The sequence below is a fragment of the Podarcis filfolensis genome (genome assembly GCF_964270895.1).
Source record: "Podarcis filfolensis genome assembly, chromosome: 16".
NCBI classification, from domain to species: Eukaryota; Metazoa; Chordata; class Lepidosauria; order Squamata; family Lacertidae; genus Podarcis; species Podarcis filfolensis.
Genome location: NC_139620.1, coordinates 22,587,578 through 22,606,765, shown reverse-complemented (window position 1 = coordinate 22,606,765; position 19,188 = coordinate 22,587,578). Strand labels below are relative to the sequence as shown.

Below are 19,188 nucleotides of genomic sequence, written 5' to 3'. Positions count from 1 at the left end.
CATTTAAACTCAAGTTGCCTGACAGCATGAAGATACACCCGGTGTTCCATAGGTCCCTACTTTCACCTTACAGGGAGGGGCGGGAGTTCCCGGGACGGGAGGGAGGAGTTACCACCCACCCGCGGGTAGGGGAGAGAGGACACTGTAACGAAGCCACGGAAATACTCGATTCAAGGTGGCGAGGTCGCCAGGTTGGTAGCCTGGGAGGGGGAACCTAGGTCTTAAAACACTTAGGTCCCGGCAGAATCAATCACTGACGGGTATCTGGTTGAAGAATTCCACGGTTTGTTCCCGGAGAAGCCCAAACCATTAGCTAGATTCTGGGAGGAAGAATTTGGACCCACAGACGACAAAGGGGACTTTGTGGGTTTCCCTGCCTCCGAAGAGGAGGAAGGGGAGGTGTCCAAGGGAGAAGGATCAGACTGGGAGGTTCAACCAGCGGGGAGAAGTCCGAGCGGATGGGAGGCTGGTTTTGAATCCTCAGAAGATGATGACGGTTCCTTCAGGGGATTCCCTGCATCGTCAACTGAGGAGAGAGAGGAGGTTGTACCGGAAAATCGCGCCAGGGGTGGGGGTCCTGAGGAGGAGGTGGATGTCAGGGAACTGCCATCAGTGCCAAAGGGAGAGAGCAAAATCCAGAGGGATTCCGGAGAGCGTCCCGGGATTGGCAGAGGCAGCCCATCTTCTGGGGAAGAGAATCAGCGTAGCACCAGTGGAGAAGGGGAGCAGATGGGGGAAGCGACGAGGCGGTCCCATGACTCCTTGCCGGGGACCAGCGGGGAAAGTAGAGGTCCTCCGCTGCCTGCGCCCTCCTTGCGCAGAAGGCTTTCGCGCAGAGAGAGTAGGAGGAGACTAGGCGTCAAAGAGCTTCTTTGCTGGAAGAAGTTTAAGAAACGCCCACTGACAGATTCTGCCAGCGATTGAGACAGCCACGGGTGAGTGGCTGTCTGGACAGAAAAGGTTCACTCAGGCAATACAGCCGGGTGTTTGCACCGGCTTACGCATGAGCAACCCCTAGAACCATCACAATACCTGTATGTCATTAAGGTAGAGGCACAAAGAGTAACTTGGGGATCTGTTCAACTGTGACTTGCAGCCATGGATTGCATCCAGATTTGGGCTCATACACTTCTTTCCATATCCTCATGGCTGTTAAAAATTAAGAACTGAAAAGAGTTGGATGCACACAGTTGAATGCAGTGTTTTGTGACAAAGGCTGTTTGTTTCTCAAATTTCTACTTTTATTTACTGCAGTCTTTGCCAGCATACTTCAGATTAAGCAATACCTTTTTTATTGTATCAGAACTGTCTCTCTCCCCACTAACTTCTTTATTCCAGGATAGTGCATGGCATCTCTTCTGCCTTCCTTCTTACAGTCTTCCTTTCAGAACTGGGTGTTTGTCATAAACCAAGGAAGTATCCAGAGAAGCTGCTCCAGTGCTATAAGACCCAGCTTTGTCTTCACTGTCCACAGGGCACATGTCTTGGTGACACCATCTGTAAGAGTTGCAGCAAAGCCCTTTGTGTACAACTGATTTAAACTAGAAATCTGGTTTTAAACTTTAAACCCATCAATGATTCTCCTACTGCATTAAGCAGAGGTGGTGAACCCTTGGCCCTCCAGGTGTTGCTGAGCTACATCTCCCATCAGCCTCAGTCAGCGTGGCCAATCATCAAGGCTGATGGGAGTTGTAGTTCAACAACTTATGGCGGGCCATAGATTTCCCGCCTGGCGAAAGGTTTGCAAGAAACTGCCCTGATGTATGTTGGAAACTAAATACAATCTCTTCGCCATAAGCACCAACATTTAATATTTATATTTAGTGAAGAGATTTGAGACCATTTCCTGTGCCACCTATGTTCTGCAGCCTAATTATCACAAGGCACGTGTGGTCCCTTTAGAAAACCAAATAGTACAGGGCAGCCTACTGGATAGATTTGACTGACCACTCTGAAATGCTTATGTGAGAGTTGACCGCCTCCCACCAATATCACACAGCTCTGTCCTCTCCAGTGGCGTAGCGTAGGGGGTGCAGGGGGGGCCGGCCGCACCGGGCGCAACATCTGGGGGGGGGGCGCTCGCCGCCTCCGGAGTCGCCGAAGAGCCTCGGGCGCAGGCTGTAGCAGAGCCCCATGTCTCGCGGAACCAACGAGCTGTGCGCGTGTCCGGGCTGAAGGCGTCCGGCAGGCAGCGGCTCTCAGTGCTCGCCCGGTCCCCGCGCGTCAGGGCCGCAGAGGGCGCGCCAGGCAGCCCCTCCTCACAGCCCCGCTGCTGCTGCTGCTGAGCAATGTTGCATTTTCCTCGCCTCTCTGCCCTCCTCCTCCTCCGGGCAAGCGGCGTCGTTTGGGCGGCAGCGCCAGCGGCAACTCGCCTCAGATCACCTGACACGGACCCGCCGCCGTGGCTACCTTACCGTAAATACCCCAGCCCAGGCAGCAGCAAGAAGAAGCTGGCAGCGGCGGCAGGTTAGGGGGCCAAATTACTTGCCTTGCCCCGGGTTAGGGGGCGCAAATTACTTGCCTTGCCCCGGGTGCTGACAACCCACGCTACGCCGCTGGTCCTCTCATTATGTCCCTCTCTCGCTTCCCTACATGCATACAGCCTGGCTCTCTAGAGCCGTATGAGAGGTTGTCCGATCTAAACTGTTTCTCTTCAGCCTTGACAGCTGCACTGACTTTCAGCATTTCAGGACTGCCCCCCTTTCTTAAGCAGTTAAAAATATGAATATGTCTGTGCCATCTTAGAAATAGCTTTGGAGGATGGACTAAGCTTATTTAATACCTCTGAGCAGTATAGATGTCTGTGGCTGATGCATTCGGGCTAGCAGCATATTCCAGCAGGAGAACTCCTATGTAAAGCAAATATATAGGTGGTTAATATTACTGAGCTATCGTCCAAGTAACATTATTCTGCTACAGCAAGGAGGGGAAACCTCAGGTTCAGGGGTCAAATATGGCCCTCAAGCACCTCTTAACTTGACCCTTAAGACTCCCCCTAGACCCACCCCTCACCACCCTTCTGTCATATCCTATTTGCCTGTTTAGGCTGGCTGGAGTATTCCCTTGAGCTTTAATAATGCTGCTTGCTGGAGGACAGGGCTGCATAGAAGCTACTCTATTGCAAAAGGCAAAATTTACATTTATTTCTCCACCACTTTGGGTTTTGGCCTTACTCATCACAGGTCTGTGGTCCCTGAAAGGTTTCCCTGAAGGGTATGCAACCCTCTATAGATTCAGTTCTGTGCTGATAACTTAAATCTTTTTGATGTCCACTGATTTGGTGCTGCCCTCTTGTGTACTGCTATGTGCCATATGATGTTAGTTGTAGTGAGGGAGCCAGACTTTCCTTTGTATCGGGAACCAGAACACATTTTGTGCCTGTCAAAAATCCTCTTTTCATTGTCAAGGCTGTTTTTCAATTATGGATTTCTTCTCCCTATCCCAAAGTAAATTTATTGCATCTTTTACATTAAGACATTTTACTCCTGCCTGAGATGAGTCACTTGCTACGTGGCTGTGTATCCAGTAAAAAAAAATGCCACTTTTTAATTATTGGTCAGCGACTCGCAGTGCAGAGTTGGGTTGGAAGATCACCCAGAAATGCCTGGTGATCATAAGCTTCAGCCTACTGCACTGAATTCTACATCATTCTGTAGTAAGCTGGCAAAGTGATTATTTAACAGCATTTTTCATTACCTCCATAGATCCGTGCCAGAGCATAGGCAAAGTCTCTTGCAGACAGCTGCATCGCGGCTTCCCCCTTTAAGCTTATTTTCTGAGTGAACTGTCTGAGTTTGTGGAGAGCATTTTGAACCATTTGCACAGAAAGTTCCAGTTCAGAGACGCTAAGTGCAACCTTCAACCTGGCCTGCAAGGAAATCAATCATATGGTAATCAGTGTTTCTCGAAACAGCCAGTACTGCTGTCCAATGTAAACCATCATTTCAGCTGTTAGCAAATCTGAACCAAAGTTTACATTTTTTTCCGGACAACTATGTTGATCTGAACAAGAAAGAGGCTTGGGGTACCTTAAAGGATTTACAGTTGTTAGTATGACATAAACTTTTAAGAGCTTGAGTCCACTTCATCACATGTGTAAGCGTTATCACATAGTGCAATGGGGAGGGGGGAGTCTGTAGTCCTCCAGCTATTTTTAGACTACACCTATCATTCCTGAATAGTGCCCATGTCAGCTAGTTGATGGAGACTCCAAATCCCATGTTGCAGCTTCCCAATCACATCTGGAGGGTCATGTCCCCCTCCCATGTCATAGAATAAACACATATGATGTTAGATGGAATGAAATACAAAAATACAGCCAGGATCAAATACGTTAAACCTTGAGTCAGAGCTTTCCAAACTGTGTTTCATGACATTTTAGTGTGTCGGCTGCAGTGTATAAGTGCAGCTGGTATAACCTTCCATTTGACAGCATGGCTAAGAATCGAGCCATCTATGCTAGATGTTTTCGTCACCTCTTAATAGTGGCCTGCTCCTCAACCTGTTACCCTCTGCCTTTCGGACTATAACTCCTGTTAGCCCCAGCCAGCATGATGGTTAAAAAGTACAGTGATTTCTTAAATACTTTGGCCCCTAATACACACATGTCTATTCACAAACTCTAGAAAACAACCATTCGTCTTTATATTCATGATATTTGAGCTTTGTCTCTTTGAAAACCACTCTAGGGTGCAGCACAGACAAGCTGCTGCAATCTCTTCATCACAGCTGAGGGCACGAGAATGGATGTGGCTTATGCACTCCTTTCCACCTTCTGCAATCTTAACAGTGGCTTAATGCAGCCTTCCCCAGCATGGTGCCCTCCAGAGGGATTCAGCCACAAACTAGGCTATGTTCAGTGTAGTGGCTTTGGTGTATAAAATCCTATAGACCTTGGGGCCACGGTACCTGAACGTTCATCTCACCCCCTATATACCCAGTCAATGATTATGCTCTGGAGGTGAGGGCCTTCTGCAGATGCCATCTTAGCAGGAGGTTCATTCCACACATTGTAACAATATGGCCTTTAGGGTTCTGGCACCTGCCCTTTGGAATCTGCTCCCTTTGAACATTATGTGCCACCTCTATTGCCTTTTTGGTACTTGCTGAAGACCTTCCTCTTTCAACAAGCCTTTTAAGTGGATATATTTCCCAGTCTGCATCTGTACTGGAATGGTTTTTAAGATGTTTGATTGTTTTATTGCTTGCTTGCTTCCTTGCTTGCTTGCTTGCTTGCTTACTGGGCTCCTTTGGATGGAAGGATAGAATATAAATTTAACAAAACCACACACACACATGCCATCAGCCCCTGCCAGCACAACTCTGTTGGCCATGGCTGTTGGGAATTGCAGTCAAAACCATTAGGAAGGCACCAGGTTGGAAGGTAGGCATAGTTTAGGATTACATTTGTAGCAGTGACATTAACAGTAATGTGTCCTTGTTGAGGAATGCTCACCTGGGCAGTAGAGAAAAATGCATCCAGCACTTTTCCTTGGCTCTTGACTAGGGAGCGCAGAACATCCAGAGAGAGGATATTGGTTGTTCCTTCCCAGATAGTTAGCACCTGTCAGGGAGTCAGAGAAAAGTGGGACAGCAAACAAAATGACAAGGGAAGCCAAAATCTACGACGTTGAGGGAAAGTTGAGATGTTAGACTAGTAATGGATAGAAGAGTAAGAACTGCATGTCACTCCAGATGAAATATCGCTCCTGAAATCTCTGCAATATATCAATCTCTGCCAATCTGTCACCCTCCAGATGTTTTGGACTACAACTCCCACCAGCTGTAGCATTCTATGGCTGTGCTGGCTGGGACTGCTAAGAATTGTAGTCCAAAACAACTGGAGGGCACCAAGCTGGCAAAGACTGAAGAAAATAAACGTAGAAAGCTGAAAAAATAAATTGCCCTTTCTGGTCACAAAATACACTGGTCAGCACGGTTTTGAGTTGGAAAATGGGTAGCAGAGGATGCTGAGCTCTTTCCCGACAGCTGCTTTCTACGTCTGTGATGTTCCCATCCAGACTATGTTAACAAGCAGGGGAATAGCATGGGGCAGGGGGGAGAGCAGCAGGCGCATGATTTTTAGGGGGTGTGAGCCACACAGGGATTCCTCTCCCACCTGCCTGCTGCTGGGGGTCTCTCAGCCCTGAAGCCTGGCCTGGCCTGACAGCTGTGTCCCCAGCCCCCTTGCCGAATGTCTGCCTGGCCAGCGTCAGGGTGGGATGGGGATTTGCCAGCCAAGGGCCATGTCGGTCAGCCAGGCTTCTCCCTGCATGGGTGGGCAGGGGCGTAGCCCCGCTTGATTCTGGTGGCCAGGGATGAACTAGCACACAGGCTCCGTGAACCCTCCATGCCCCATGTACGTACACTTAGCAGTGTTGGTGGTGAGGGAAAGCCTGGCATGTCGGGTTTTCTGGGCCCTGCATGTCCGGCCCCCTCCCAGTGCACACTCGCCCCCGGCCACCAAAAAAGAACAGAAGACCGCTGTAAACAAGTGAGAGTGGAATGGTGACACGTACCCCCAGCCCTTCTCTGATGAGAAGGGATTGTCAGGACTTCATTTCATGTGTCTGCAGTGTATCGTGTGGTCTGATCTTAACCTGGCCTATATCTAATTTGTAAACAAACATTTTGGGGGTGTTGCTTGATCTAGGGCAGGGTGGACACTGCCCTCCAACTAATATTTTTGAATGCCCCTCCCAAATATAGCCTGTTTGTGTTTGCATAACTATTCCTTGATAGTGCTCTTTGTAGCTGAGAACTGGTCCATCTTTCACAATCTGCCAGCTGTGTTCATTTGTTACAGCAGACAGAGGGTTGGGGCATCTCAGGAGACTTCTATCGGCTTACTATAAATATTCATCTTTGAAGAAATAACATTGGCACTAAGGGATTGTACCTAACTCATGATTAACACCTGCCGTTAAATTGAAGTCCCTGGTATTTGGCGCGTAAATCCAGTTACAAGCTGTAGGGACACAGTTTGAAGCTGCTCTTTCTAAGACATTCTGTATCAACAGCTGGTGCATTCTTAATCCTGGAGAAACAGATGCAGAGAGTACATTTTTGAACTGCAGTACTTTTACCTGAAAAAAGAGTGAAAATAACTAATTGTAGTGTGAGCTTAGACCACTGTGACAAGCAATGTCTAAGCTCCTGGAGACTCCAAATAATGGAGCCACCACCAAGATTCTGAAGCCAGTTTTTGTCCCCTGCTCTACCTCAACAGCACTGCTATAGGATATAGGCTGCTAAAAGAAGGAGACGCTAAAATGCCTTTTTTGCAGGGTGTGGGTGTGTGGCTTAATACCTGGGCATCCCGTAAAATTCCTGCCAGGCCTGTATCTTCCATGTAGCCCTGCCCTCCAAAACACTCCAGCCCTTCTGAGGTAACCGCAACAGCCTGCAACAAAGACATGTGGTATGTGCACATTCCCATTAACCTTGAACACCCAGAGATCTGCCCCTGGTCTCCGCCCATCTCTGCCAACTTCATATACACCTAAAGCGCATTACAGACCTGTCAGCAGACTGAGGTGTGGGGAGGTTAAATGCAGCACATTTGCACTATCCCACTTTGCACTCTCTAGAATCTGGGGATGGGAAAGGCTTGTTGAAAAGAGGATCAAGGCTAAGGGACCACCCTAGGGCAGAAGCCCATCCAGGAAAACATCTGAGTAGCTATCTTTCCAATATGTTTATAATAGTTCAATTTCTTGAATACGCTTACCCTGGCAGGGTGTTACTATTTCACAACCACTTGGCCATTAAACAATTACCAAGTTTTGATCTTTCCTTTCCTTTCCTCTTCTCCCCCACAATTAGTATCTGGCTCCTCTGTGAATCCTCCCTTTTTGCTTCAGAGCCCAATATGTAACTAAACCATGAAACCAAATTCTAGGCCTTGAAACACTACTTGTTTCCCAGTGTAAAGTTTGACAACAGGCGTCAGCAGCCTAAGCATGTGCTGGTCTTGTTCAGTGTCCTTCTTGGTTTCTTCCCGTCCAAGCAATTTCCCTATCTCCATCATCAGCAGGAATGCTCCTCGAGCTTGCACCTGCAGGAGCAAGACAGCGTGGGATCATTGGGGCAGGGTGGAGGAGCACACAATGTTCTTACAACAAGTATCAGAAACAAGCAGAAACAAGGATTTCATATTAGGCAAGGGCGGTAGCTGAGTGGCAGAACACCTGCTTGGCATACAGAAAGTCCCAAGATCAATCCCTGGAATATCCAGGTAGGGCTGGAAGTGTTCCCTGCCTGAAACACTGGAAAGCCAGTGCCAGATAATGTAGACAGTAATGAACTAGATGGAAAACGATGTCTTACTCAGTTTAAGGCAGCTTCCTATGTCTTAAGGATTTTAGCTTAATGGTAGAGCATTTGCCTAGCATGCATTAGGTCCCAAGTCTGATGCCAGACATATCCAGGTAGGGCTGCCGGAAATCCTGGTTCAGTGCATGATATATCCAGGTTCCCTGCCTGAAATCCTGGAGAGCCACTGCCACCACCTCTGGTCACTTCTTTTTGCACTCCCACTGGTAAGCTCCCACCCCACCATGAGACAGAGAAAAACTACAGGCATTTTGCTTTTCTAAGGGAGCTGCTGGATCCAACAGAATTTATCTGAGGTCAGAAAAGCACATGGAGCTGAAAGAGGTCGTGAGAAAGAACCTCACTCTTCCAACTTCCTCCTTCGGCTCTATGGGCTTTTCAAGGGAGAAAGAAAAAACCACCTTCACCTCACGACGAAGAGGAACGTGAATGTGGAGAGGAGTCTCATGTGCTTCGTAGGTGGCAGGGGAAGACCTCAAGGGTCAAGGTCAAACAAAACCAGCACCTCCGAATGCTCACCTCCATTCGAGCCAAAGTCTGCATGTGCAAAGGGTGAGCCTTCAGGGGTTTCCCAAAGGCTTCCCTCTTGGTGGCATAATCCCTTGCCAGGGTGATCACTCTGGAGATGGAAGGCAATTTTTAGCTAATTAAATGCAAAGGTCACATGTGAGAAGACATGCCCCAAGGTCGCAAAGGCCACAGCTGTTGAGAGGAGTGACTAACCTGTGGCCTTCCAGATGTTGCTGGACTACAACTTGCACCAGCCCCAGCCAGCATGGCCAATGGTCAGAAATGATGGGAGCTGTAGTCTAACAATATCTGGAGTGTCTCAGGTTCCTCATTCTTCCTCTGTGTAGACTTCTGATTGAGGTAGCTAATTGTAGCTCACAAGCAGTGGTTTTATTTGAGAGATAGTAACATGGAAGTTACCATCTGCACCATATACTGCAAGTACATGATTCTCCCAAAGGAATCCTGGGAACTGTAGTTTACTACCACAATTGGAAACCAGGAGTTTCTTAACAGTATTTTCACAGCCAACTTCATCTTACTTTAATGCTTATTCAGACAGCAGCATGATTCAAAGAGCCATAATTAAGCCCAAGGGCCCAGTAGGTCTTAGGGAAGAGGACATGAATTACCTTCTCATGCACGCAACTGCATAAATGACATTGTGGATCCTAGTGATGGTCATCATGTTTACAATGGAAGCCACACCCCGGCCCTCTGCAGAGATCTGGAAGCATGAAGCAGAAAAAGCCAGAATAAGGTTAATTAGCATAGTCTGGATTGCAATTTAGTAAAAAGGGAATCTATTTGTTTTCTCTCATGTTCTCCCTGGGGCATAAAAGCCTATAATAACCTTTCCGCCTGCCCGTAACTCCTAAGCAGAGCAGTGGGAACTCTGCACAAATTCTTCAGTCAAGAAATACATACACACAGGACTTCTGGGTTAGCGCCATCAGCAATGGCGGAGTTCCTCTTATCGAGAGGAACCCGCTCCGCGAAAATCTGGTCTTGCCGCCACGGCGAAGGCGGAGACCCTTCAAAAATCCCAGGCGGAGGAAGCCTGGGAACGTGGGATTTGGCTGACACCAGGAGCGCCTCCCCTATTCGCAAGGAAACCCCTTTTTCGGGGATCCGAAGCGACGTGGGGTGAGCGGCGCGGTGTTTTGAATTGACCACTATTTTTACGGAGTGAAGCCGCACAGCTGTTGCCAGAGAATGCTGACTTTTTCCTGTGGACAATTGGACTCTAAACAAGTACCCGTGAGTAGAACGGAAAATTGGATTAAGAAACATTTTAATTTGGCACTGAAGCGGGAAGGTTCTAAACAGGAAGTCCGCCTTCCGCTTTTGTAAATAGACTGAAGCAAAGATTGTGAAAGCTAAAGTCTGGAAAGTCGTATATAAAGGTCTAAAATTCCTCCAGTTTTAACCACCAAAACCCCTCTTGGAAGCCGGAGTAAAGAGGGGGAATTTTGATTGTTCAAGCCTGCAGGAGAGAGAGTAAAGAAAGATAAATTTCCACTGTCTCAAACCTGGGAACGGGGTGTCAGAGACAGAGATTTTTGGGGAAGTTCATTGACTGTGAATGGAACGTCTTTTGACAGATAGTTAAAGAAGAGAAACAAATTGATTCCAATGTTGCCTTTTGCATTTAAAAGAAACAAAAAATTTGAAAAATGAAAGTAATTCTCTTTTGTTGGACCTGCTTTCAAAAGATGGATACAAATAGAAATTGTCTCCTCTAGAGGGAGCTTGTTAAATTGTTGCTGGAGTCGATCTGGGGATTTCACAGCTGTGGAGATTAGGATTGTGGAACCAGACTCTGACCTTGAATAAAAATGTGTTTGGAAGAAGTTTTGGTGCCTGCTTTTTGCAAGACAAGCGCTTTGTTGGAGCAGATGCATGAGAAGATGGATTTGATGACTGTTGCAGTCAAAAATTTTGGACAAACAGCGAATATTTATACAGAAACCATTCAGGAACCAACCCAGGAACCTGTTTTGACAGGGCAAGTGCAAATGCAGAAGATAATGGAGGAGGTTGCTGTTGAACCTCAAGTAACACAAATGGAGAGACCCGAGGCCCTGCAGGAGCATAAGCCGCTGTTCTTGAAGACTGAATTTGGAGTGGGCCAGGGGGGTCTGGAGTTGTGGGGGCCCTTAATTATGGAGGGACTTTGAAACATGCTTTTAAATACTCTCTGGACTACACTGCTGACTGTGGGGAATGGAACTGTGGGGAATGGGCTGATCTGAGGAGAGACGGAGATATTTTTGAGTTGGAGTATCCCCGAGACCTACTCCTCAATGAGAAAGGAAAGAAATTAAGAAAGAGATCAACAAAAGACAAGGTAAAGTGCAGGTATAAACAAGAAGAAGATCTGCAGAAGGGACATGGAAAAGACTTAAGAGCCTCGGACATAAGATTACCAGGTTGATGGACTAGATGGAATGGACAGTAAGGACTGACATAACCCGAGACCAGGAAGAAGAGACGTTGGATGAAGATTGGAAGAAAATTTTTAAAAAATTTATTTTGGGAATTAGTGTAAAATTAACGAGTATTAGGAAAAATGTTGGAATGAAACTATTTGGCTTTAGTAGAAATGATATAAGGAATTACAAAGTACAAATAAATATTAAGTTTTAATATTTAATATTAAGTTTTAATACAAAGTACAAATAAATATTAAGTACAAATAAATATTAAGTTTTAAGCTTTAAGGTATTTTATGGTAAGATAAGGTTAAAATAAATTAAGGTAAATTGAATGACAGAATATAGTGAAAGATGGAAAGGATTTGCTGAGCTAATTAATAGGTTAGACTGTTAAGATAAATTACTAATAAAAATTGAGAAAGATGGAAAGAATTTGCTGAAACAAATAACTAAACTAGAATACAAAAAGGGAGGTGTGAGGAGGTCGATGAAACAAGTAAATGAAAGATAAAGATATGGAATATTGGATGTGTGTTTTTTTTGTTATTGTTGTATTGGTTTTTATGCCTTTTCCCCTTTTTTATGTATTGTTATGTATGTATTGTTAAATTTTTTGTTGTTTTCTTTTCTTCTTTTTTCTGTAATTTTTGAAACTTCTAATAAATATCATTTTTTTAAAAAAGAAATACATACACACAGCACAGTTGCATAGATACATATCTAGCCATTGGGAAGGGAAGAGCAGCTCATAGGGTATAAACAACAGGAATGGGGTGAGGGGGCAGCTCAGTAAGCAAAACAAACCTGAAACATGCTAACAAACGATTGATGCAATTCTTTGGTAAGGATCTGCGTAACAGAAGCAGAAAGGGCATGAAGGCCTAGGAACGAATTTTCAAGGATGCCAGTGGTGGATGGGACCAAAGGCAAAAGTGATCATGGACAATAATCTACTTTCAACACACACACCTCTTTATTCTCCAGACAGACAGACAAAGGCTATTATTGGAGTTCAAGGACACATTCCACCCTGGCCAGAAAAAAAAAGCCCTTGGAGTATAAAGTAGGGCAAGTAGGATGTGTGGCCTGAGGAGTTTTAAGGCCCAGATAGAGAGACCTGGAGCACCGCATTTGGCCTCCAGGTCTGAGGTTCCCCATCTGTGAGGAGATTGTAAGGTAGAGGCCACAGAGTGCACTGGCCTGCTCTTAGTCTTCCTCTGAGTGCCATAGTACTCCAGAAGGCATTGTTCAACAGTTTGATGCTGTTTCTTTTTTGCTAGTAACTTGGTTTTCCTAAGGAGGCGGAAATTCTCCTGCATGCTGCTTTGGCTGTTAGATGTCTGCTTCTGCACCTGCATGGCAGCTCCATGCATGGGCAAAATCCACAGAGAGCTGCCCTGCTCCAGAGCACCTTGCTTTCATTTGTCTCATACCAGGGAAGTAGAAAGTGAGCTTTGGAGGAAGTTTTCCTCCACACCTTTTTCTTTTTGCTCACCTTGAGTGACTTGGCTCCATTTAGGAGGAGCTCTGCGGTGGGCAGTTGCCTTGTGCCCAGCTTGTCTTTCAGCCGTTGTATCTCAATCCCATTCAGCTTCCCTTCCTCATCGCGCATCTTCAGGTAGAACAGAGACAGACCTTGGGAGCCCTGCGGCCGAGAATGCAAAGGTGAGAAACACTGACTGGTAACAAGGAGAATGGAGCTAGAATGAATACATTGTGCAATACATTAGTGCAGCAATGGGAAACCTCCAGTCTGTGAACCAAATTAGGCCAGGCAAGGGTTCTCTTTGGCCTGTGAAGCTGTTTTCTGCAAACCAAGCCCACCTGATCCTCACCTGACATTGTATGTGAAATGAGGATGTGGCAGGTAAAGACATGGCTGTAAGGGAACAATCAGGATCCATAAAATATACTACTCTGGATAGTTTCTTGGCAAACAAGGTTTGCTGTCAGTGCTGATCAGCTGTTTGGTGATGATCCCTGTAAGGGATTGGCTGTGCTACAGAGTTCTCAGAGCTTCTTAGTGCAGCTGATTCCTGCCCAAAGTGGGTCCTGCTATAAGCGCTGATCAACTGATTAACACAGCAAGGCCCAATGGATCATGTGATGGCAGGTGAGTGGCAGGTAAGTGGCCCCAACGCCTGTCAAAATGGCCAGTGAAGGACCCTGTTTCTCACCCCACTTCCACATTACTGATTACTGCTTGTGAGCTGGTCCTTCAGTTTCCCCAGTTAGGAATCTGACCTGCTGTATTTGTCCATCAGCAGTCATGGTCCTTGCCAGTGTCAAAGTTATATCTGAATCGGTGGCCGAAGTAAACCATTTCAAGCCATGGAGACTGTAGCTGCCATCAGGGAGTTCCAGGGCTACTGTCTCTGTGCCACTAGCTGCAAGAAAAGAACACCCAGTCTTAGCTGCTGCTGATCTTCACAAATAACCAGCACTGGCTTCAAGCTGAAGAAAAAGCAACATTATCATTCAGCAGTGTAGCGAAAAAAGAAGCTGGCACCTCAGTAACTTTGGGAAAAGGTCATGACACCTGCTTCATATGCAGAAGTTCCCAGGATCAAACCCCAGCATTTCTAGGTAAGGCTGGCAAAGACCCCTGCCCCAAACCCTGGACAAAAGCTGCCAGTCTGTGTACCCTGCCCATCTGGCTGTGTTTCCCCAGAAGCCTGCGGATAGATCTGAGTTCAACTTTAACAGAATCACATGAGAAAGCATTAGAAACTATCCTATTTTATTCATATAGTCATGGTGGTGCTGTGAGTTAACTGAACTTTTAAACTGTGAGACTGCACATGCTTAGAGTATTATATTTCTTTTATTACCAGGTTGGTAAACTGTTTTTCATTTGTTCGTTTTTCTTTTCCATTAGAAATGTGGAAGCAGTTAAAAGCATGAAAGGGAAGAGGTGTTGGGGTGGTGAGAGAAATGTTATTTGTGCATTTCTCAACAGACGTTATACACATGGCCCTCTAAATGACCTCTCCCCATGCCTCAACAGACCATTAGGCTGATGGTATATAACATTATCTAGCTGCACCACTACTCATTTCTTAAGGCATTTTGTATTGCACTCTGTGTCCGACTTCCCACTTTGGGGTACACTTACCAACATCAGAGCCCCCTCTGCGTTCAGTCATCCACTGGCCAGAAGTCCAGAATTTGGCAGGGTCACGTGATGTCAAGTGGATAAAAACTTCTTTGAGGGGTTTGGGGATACCCAAGGACTGTTGGGAGTTGCAGGAAACAGACGGGAGAAAGAACAACAAACAGGATTTCCTCTCCTGGTTCCTTCCACAGCAGCCCAAAGCTCCTTTCTCCTGTCATTTGTTGCTCCTCCCTCTTTATTCCACTGCATGCTTTGGGAGACCAGGTGGGAGGAGAGCTGGTCTCAGCAGGAGGGGGAGACTCCCTGAATTCTTCAGCAGCCTCCCTCATTTCTGTCTCCTGGCCCCATTCCTCTGACACCTCTGAGGCTCGGCTGCCCTCCGCCACAGCCTCTTCCTGCTCACTAAACCCTGTTGCTTATCCAGCTTTCAACACTTTCCTCTGACCCTGCATCATTGTCCTACCACAAATGCCCTGGCTCTGAGCCTTCTCTGCCTGGTGGTTCCCTTGCTGGTGCCTCCCACCACTCCTCTGCATCCAACAAGTCCATGACAGTCTGGCTAGGGCTGGGTGAACTGCAAAGTCAGGCAAGGGAGATTTCCCACATAGGTCTTACACAAGAACTCACTATGGTGCCCTGTAGGCTCAGAGCCCAGTGTGATAGAACCAGTTGTGCTGCCAAAGATCTGCCTCTGAGATAATGGCCAAAAGGCTTTTCAGCAGAGCTGGCTGATATGCATCACTTTGGATCTAAGCAGAGCCATTAGCCTACCTCAGTATTAGTCTAGCAGCTCTCCAAAGTTTCTAAATAATAGTGTTGTGGATAGGGGTTTTGTTTTTTGGTAAGGGGAACTTATGGGGAGGGCGTTTTGCTTTGGTAGCAGCATTCCAGAAATGAACCTCCAACTTAGTCTAATTCAGAGCAATGCAATATAGTGATCTACCTGCTGAGCACTGACTTGTGATCTCACCTCTATTACTTTTGCTGCTCCATCAGTCATGGCCAGAGGACATGAAAAAAGACCAGAAGAAGGTGCGAAAAGGTACAGTTTTGCAATCTGATGAATGCGGCTGTGAAGGAGAAACAAAGCCTTGCTGAATTTAGAAATGCCAAGGGAAAAATATTTTTGCTATAGAGAGATCTCAGCTGGATTATAGCTACACAAGAACACAAGAAGAGCTTGGCTAAAGGCCTATCAGGTTCAGCACTCTGTTCTCACAGTGGCCAACCAGATGCCTCAACGAGAAGCTCACAAGCAGACCATGAGTACAACAAAAGTCTTCCCATTTCCAATTCCCAGCAAATGGGGTTCAGAGGCTTACTGCCTTCAACAGCGGAGGCAGAACATAGCCATCCTAGCTACTAGCCATTGATAGTAGCCTTACATGAATTTGCCTTGCTGACTTTTAAAGCAACCCAAATCGGGGGCCAATCATTACATGCTGTGGGAGTTCTACTGTGGGAGTGCTTTCATCTAGAAAAGTGTCACTATCCCCACTGTAGGGACATTTCATTTTGAATGGCACTGTAGGTATATGGACATGTTCGCTGCCCTGAAGTGTGGCCAACTGAGTCTGAAGGTGTCAACAAAATTTGTACCTCCAGTTAGAGTATCTCCTCTCATAAGCCTCAGCAATCAGCCCCTCCTCAGCCGAGATCTCCTTCATCCTCTTCCAGGCTGGGCAGGTGATAATTTCATCCACACGCCGCCCCCAGGCATCAAACTGCTTAAGTTGTGGAGGGTTTATCTCACACTCGCGTCCCAGGAGATCAATTTCATCCTTCACTCGAGCCCCAAACTGTTCAAGGTCTAAACTTTCATCAGCAAACACCTGCAAAGTAAAAGAATGTGGGCAGATGGACAAGTATGTACAGGTATGTATGTATGTATGTATAAATAAAAAGTAAAATAAAATAAAATAAAATAATAAAAACAAAACAAAACATCACAGCAAGCAGAACATAATACAAAGTATTGGGCTCCCTGTTTGACCTCACCTGTCTCTTGTACTGATCCTTTTAAACTGAGTATTATGTACTGCTGCTATTTGAAATGTGCTTATGTTATAAAGAATCAACCCCGCTGCCTGAACTTTTGGACTTTCCTCCCGGACATGGCTTAGGAGACTGTCTTGCACTTAAAAAATTTACTACTTAATAATAATAATAATTTATTATTTATACTCCACCCATCTGGTTGAGTTTCCCCAGCCACTCTGGGTGGCTCCCAATCAAGTATTAAAAACAATACAGCGTTAAATGTTAAAAACTTCCCTGAACAGGGCTGCCTTCAGATGTCTTTTAAAGCTAGGATAGCTACTTATTTCCTTCACATCTGAAGGGAGGGTGTTCCACAGGGTGGGTGCCACGACCGCACATACATAACTGCACATACATAATGACCCATACATAGTTCACTTTTCACCTGCTTCAACTAGCAAGGTTTGTTTTTAACTGTGGACAGCAGCTTGGGGACAGGGCAAACTGCTGGCTTTTTGCATAACTTTTAAGCAAAGAACAAACACCCATTTGACTTTTAAATCAGTGGAGGGCAAAATACTTTGCTGTAACACAGGGGAAGAGCATCGGCTTTGCAGACAAAAGGTCCCTAGTTCAGTCCCCAATGGTGGCTCCAGGTAGGGCTGGGAAAGGTTCCCTGTCCAAACCCCTGGAGAGCTGTTGCCAGTCAAATATACTGAGCTAGATAGGCCAATTGGTTTGATTCAGTGGAAGGTACCTTCCTATGTAGGGTCAAGTAACACACGTGAGAGAACAGAACCTTTAGCAATGTGCAAAAGATAGTGGTGGCTTGTGCAGCGGTCCTTGGTATAGGAATAGGAATTTTACTAACCTGTCTCTATTTCCATTTGTGAAATATTGGATGGTATTCAAGGACAACTTTGGAATTCAGTGTAGGCTGCTACATTTGGATGCATGGGGTGCTGTCCTAAGAGTCTCAGTCTTGCTTTTTTAAAAATCAGAGGAAGTAGTCAAATCCATGTAAATTGTCTGTGCAAACGAGCTGAGATTCTTGCATTGTAGGGGGTTGGATGAGATTACCCTTGGAGTCCCTTCTAATTCTACAATTCTAGGAGTCTCTAGATGTCACAGAACATTTTGTGTGTGTGTGTGTGCATGCATTAAATATATATCTGTGTGTCTATGTATATATGATGATATATAAAATACAGACCTCAGCGGGTAGCTGTGATTTCAAGTAATCCTGAAGAAAAGCATCTTCCAGGTATGGATTTCCAATCCTAGGCTGCTCTTGACAAAAGACCCCGATTTCTTTCCTGGCAAAAAGCTCCCTTGGGTGTTGTGAGGAGCATTTTTGATCCATGGCCTCCATTTGCTGATTCCAGCCTTTGGAAAACGCGATTCGCCTCTTGCCCCAAGCTTTGCACTTTTGATTCCCTGCTTGCCCTAAGCTTTGCAACCAAACTTCGCAGTTTGACAGCTTCGGCTTGCAATGCGTCCACATGGCCAACTTTCCAAAATAAATAAACAAACAAGCCAAAAGCCAAAAAGCAAACCAATAGCGGCCGAAGAAAGAACCTAGCGGGCGCGTTTGTTTCACCTTGAGCCACCTCTCCCTTCCAACAACACGATTAAAAAGTTCAGTAAAGGCGGAAGCAGAAAGGGGAGCGACCCTGCGTGCATAAATAAGTTTAGAAAGAGACAGCTCCTCTGCAGGCCAGAAGGCCAATTGCCCCAGAGGCATGGCTGGGATTTGCATAAAAAAAGAAAAGAAAAATGGATCTCTTTCCCTTGCGCAAGCAGCCGGCAGGAGGAGGCCGGCGAGCAACGCCGAAAGGAGACTTCATAGGTACACCTTGCAAAGCACCGATCTGAAGGTTTCCCCAACCGGCAAAAGGAGGAAACAGCGGAGCTGGCGGAGCAGACTCCCTCTCTCCACCCGATTCACCTTCATTTGCACGAAAAAAGGAAGCTGCCTTCTACAACTAAGTCAGCCCATTGGTACTGTATTGTCAACAAGCCCTGGCAAATATCGCTCTCCAGGTTTTCAGGCAGGGAGTCTCTCCTCGCCCTTGCCTGGAGATAGGTGCTTTTTAGCCACTGAACCCGGATTCATGCTTCAATATGAAACTAACAACATGACTAAAGAGGTTCAGGAAAGGAGGTTCCAATAAAGGCGGAATACGAAAGAGGGACAACGACGCCTCCTGCATAAACCAGTTTAGAAGCAGAGGCATGGCTGGAGGCGGGAACTGGGGCTTGTAACAAAACAAAGGACCCCTTTCCCTCGCGCAAGTAGCCGGCAGGACGGGCCTGAATGGGGCCTTGGAAGCTGCCCCTTGGTCCATCGAGCTCAGTATTGTCCACAAACCCTGGCAGCAATCGCTCTCCAGGTTTTCAGGCAGCGAGTCTCTCCCAGCCCAGCCTTTGGAGATAGATGCTTTGAGGCACTGAATCCGGATTAATGCTTTAATATGAAACTAAACGGCCAGAGGTTTTCTCTCAGACGGAGGTTTTTCCCCCCTCAGGTGAAATAGAATCCTACCCGTTTCCCGCCTAAATTCAGCGCCCGCCTGAGGGAGCGTCGGAGTGGACCGTTGAATTTAGGCGGGAAGCGGGCAGGATTCGACCTGAAGGGAAGCTCCGTCTCAGGGAATTTCCGTCTCAGGGAAATTGTGGCTTTCCCTTCCGCCGTCGCAAAACTCCCCCAGATATATAGGGAAAGAGGGAAACAAATGTCCCCAGTGCTTGCCCCAACTTCGAGATAGCCCACAGCCTACTAAGAGGTCTGGAGAGGCTCAGTTTCTTCTC

The 19,188-nt window shown here is 46.5% G+C and overlaps 1 protein-coding gene across 2 annotated transcripts; it reads right to left on the bottom strand.

Annotated features, from left to right (window-relative positions):
• Positions 1-1,219: 1,219 nt before the first annotated feature.
• Positions 1,220-19,188, bottom strand: LOC310751084 (acyl-CoA dehydrogenase family member 11-like). 2 transcript variants are annotated; one of them, XM_083590028.1, is made up of 16 exons: positions 18,714-19,188; positions 17,591-18,353; positions 15,997-16,229; positions 15,368-15,467; positions 14,398-14,515; positions 13,527-13,669; positions 12,778-12,927; positions 9,477-9,571; positions 8,854-8,953; positions 7,916-8,056; positions 7,310-7,402; positions 6,921-7,085; positions 5,456-5,563; positions 3,697-3,868; positions 2,783-2,849; positions 1,220-1,497 (listed from the first exon to the last, which is right to left on the bottom strand). In XM_083590028.1, exons 2-16 carry the CDS (start codon positions 18,134-18,136, stop codon positions 1,371-1,373), a joined length of 2,358 nt encoding a protein of 785 aa, XP_083446154.1. In that variant the 5' UTR covers positions 18,137-18,353; positions 18,714-19,188; the 3' UTR covers positions 1,220-1,370. The 2 variants fall into 2 exon arrangements, with proteins under 2 accessions (XP_083446154.1, XP_083446155.1); XM_083590029.1 differs by lacking the exon at positions 18,714-19,188 and having other exon boundaries at positions 17,591-18,378.